Source organism: Dendroctonus ponderosae, unplaced genomic scaffold (assembly GCF_020466585.1).
Source record: "Dendroctonus ponderosae isolate FM_Combo_2020 unplaced genomic scaffold, Dpon_F_20191213v2 Dpon_F_20191213_4, whole genome shotgun sequence".
Lineage (NCBI taxonomy): Eukaryota > Metazoa > Arthropoda > Insecta > Coleoptera > Curculionidae > Dendroctonus > Dendroctonus ponderosae.
In genome coordinates, this window is record NW_026018611.1 from 11,600,410 (window position 1) to 11,602,434 (window position 2,025).

The 2,025-nt window shown below is 36.0% G+C and overlaps 2 protein-coding genes across 2 annotated transcripts in view; both read right to left on the minus strand.

The window, feature by feature from the left end:
* Nucleotides 1-769: 769 nt before the first annotated feature.
* Nucleotides 770-1,702, minus strand: LOC125504288. The gene is made up of 2 exons (XM_048666050.1): nt 1,413-1,702; nt 770-1,254 (listed from the first exon to the last, which is right to left on the minus strand). Exons 1-2 carry the CDS (start codon nt 1,600-1,602, stop codon nt 857-859), a joined length of 588 nt encoding a protein of 195 aa, XP_048522007.1. The 5' UTR covers nt 1,603-1,702; the 3' UTR covers nt 770-856.
* Nucleotides 770-2,025, minus strand: part of LOC109543339 — a 3,210-nt gene continuing 1,954 nt past the window's right edge. The window contains exon 6 of the mRNA XM_048666044.1: nt 770-1,998. Coding sequence (XP_048522001.1) covers nt 1,682-1,998 — 317 coding nt within the window. The 3' untranslated portion in view covers nt 770-1,681. The remainder of the gene's footprint in view (nt 1,999-2,025) is intronic.

Sequence of the window (2,025 nt, forward strand, 5' to 3'; positions counted from 1 at the left end):
CCTTTCGACCCTTTGCTTTTTAAGCATCTAATTTGAGCCAACAGTAAATTGGAGGTCAATGATGGCATGTCTTGAAACAATCAGTGAACTACGGCTGAGTCCGATAAATTTGCCGAGGCTTTAATGTCATTGACTCTCTTCTTACACAAACGTTTCACTTTTCTCAACTGATTTTCTATTCTGTTGATTATGGGAATTAATTTTAATTTTCTTGGGGAATTTTCTATATTGCTCAGCCCTTCAACACTTCGAAACAACTTTCTAGTAGGAGTTACTGGAGGTTGATTCGATGTGCCTGGCTGGCATTTATCTGTCATATCACCTAAAAATATAACACAGGAACTCTATTTACAAATAATGTTTGTATATACTTACTGGTAGTTAATGGAACATTTTCCACCCCACTATCAGGAATAACTGGTGCTACATTTTCCATAGAGCTTTCCCCCCCGGTACACTCAATTTCAATAAATCTATTTAGAACTGAGTTACGAACAAGTCTCAAATCTTTCGAATTTGCATAACAACTTTCCACAAGACATTAGCCGTACCCGGTCACAGGGCTTCGCAGTGTTGCCATTTTATTTCTGTTTGTCAGATGTCTGTAAGTTTCAGCTGATTTTTCGCGGCAATTTAAAAAATTTGAAATATTGGTAATTTACGAACAAAATTCTTCAACGTATATATAGTTATACATGTATAGCCCATACAAAAAGTTATAGGGTGGTGGAACAGATTAATGCAAGGGTATTTAATTAAAACCAAGTGACATGGACTAACATATTTAGTAATTGATTTAAGTAAATTAACAATCCGGGGCAAACCAGATCATTTCCGTTACAATACAATAATACGATTAACTACCGATTTTTTTTTCTGAAGACAAAAGTTGTAATGCTAAAGTGTAAGTCTCATTTTGAGTCGGGATTTCCTTGTGTTTTTCCTTTGTCACTTTTCTAGTTGAGTATATACGCCTCTGCGGCTGAACATTTTTATTAGTAGATATGTTTCTAGCAGATGGCAATAAAGAACTAGATGCTGGATTTGTTCGCACAGCTTGCAGTGTTGGGGGAAATGGTGCAGTAAGTTTTTTTAATATATCTAATTCTTCTGACGTTCTGCATTGATTGACATATGTCATAAGAGTTAGGATAAAGTCTTTCTTATCCGCATCCAATTTTGCTTCCGTTTTGCTCGTACTGACTGCTTGCAAAATTGCATTAAGTTCTTCATCACTTTTATGATCCTGGCGAACTACACAACAGAAAAAAATAAATAGATGAGAAAGAAAATTATGAAGAAACATAACAGTTAGTTAAAAACAAAACATTGCTATATAGTTGCTCTTTTAGATCAGTGACTAAAATATTGACACATTAAAGTAAGAGATTAAGATAAATTTTCAAAAATACCTGATTCCGTTTGGACTTCTTCGCCCGAGATTTTGCTAATGAATGTGCATACCAAATGAATATGTTTGCACATGTTCCATTTGACACTGCAGTCCAGACAGGAACATGTATACTGATGTATACACGCCTGACATTTATCACAGACAAGTTTACATGTGCAACCTAATGACAATCTCTCCACTACATACATTTCATTGGTAGATTCGGAGGGCACCAACCAGCCTATATCAATCTTTCTCACCTTGTTCAAATCCAGTTGTTCACTAGTTTTATGTTTTTTTTCGCAAATCACTTAGCTTACTGCATCCTTTGCCTTTGTGAATACTAATCAGCCGATTAAACATTTTATCCCTTACAAATTTGAGAATGGCACAGATAGCCTTGTCAAGTCTTTTGACAAACTTTCCATCCAGGTATAAATACTTAATGGTTCTGTGCATTCGCTCCAGATGCATATTTGTGTTTAATCCCGAGTGCAGCCGATAACAGTAGGCCCAATTTGCGTATGTGAAAGCGTAGTGTGACTCGAAATACTTTCCAAACTCCTCTGTGACGTTTTGTGACTGGCAGTATTCCAGGAACTTCTGAAGCAAGGTGTGAAAATTGGATTGAT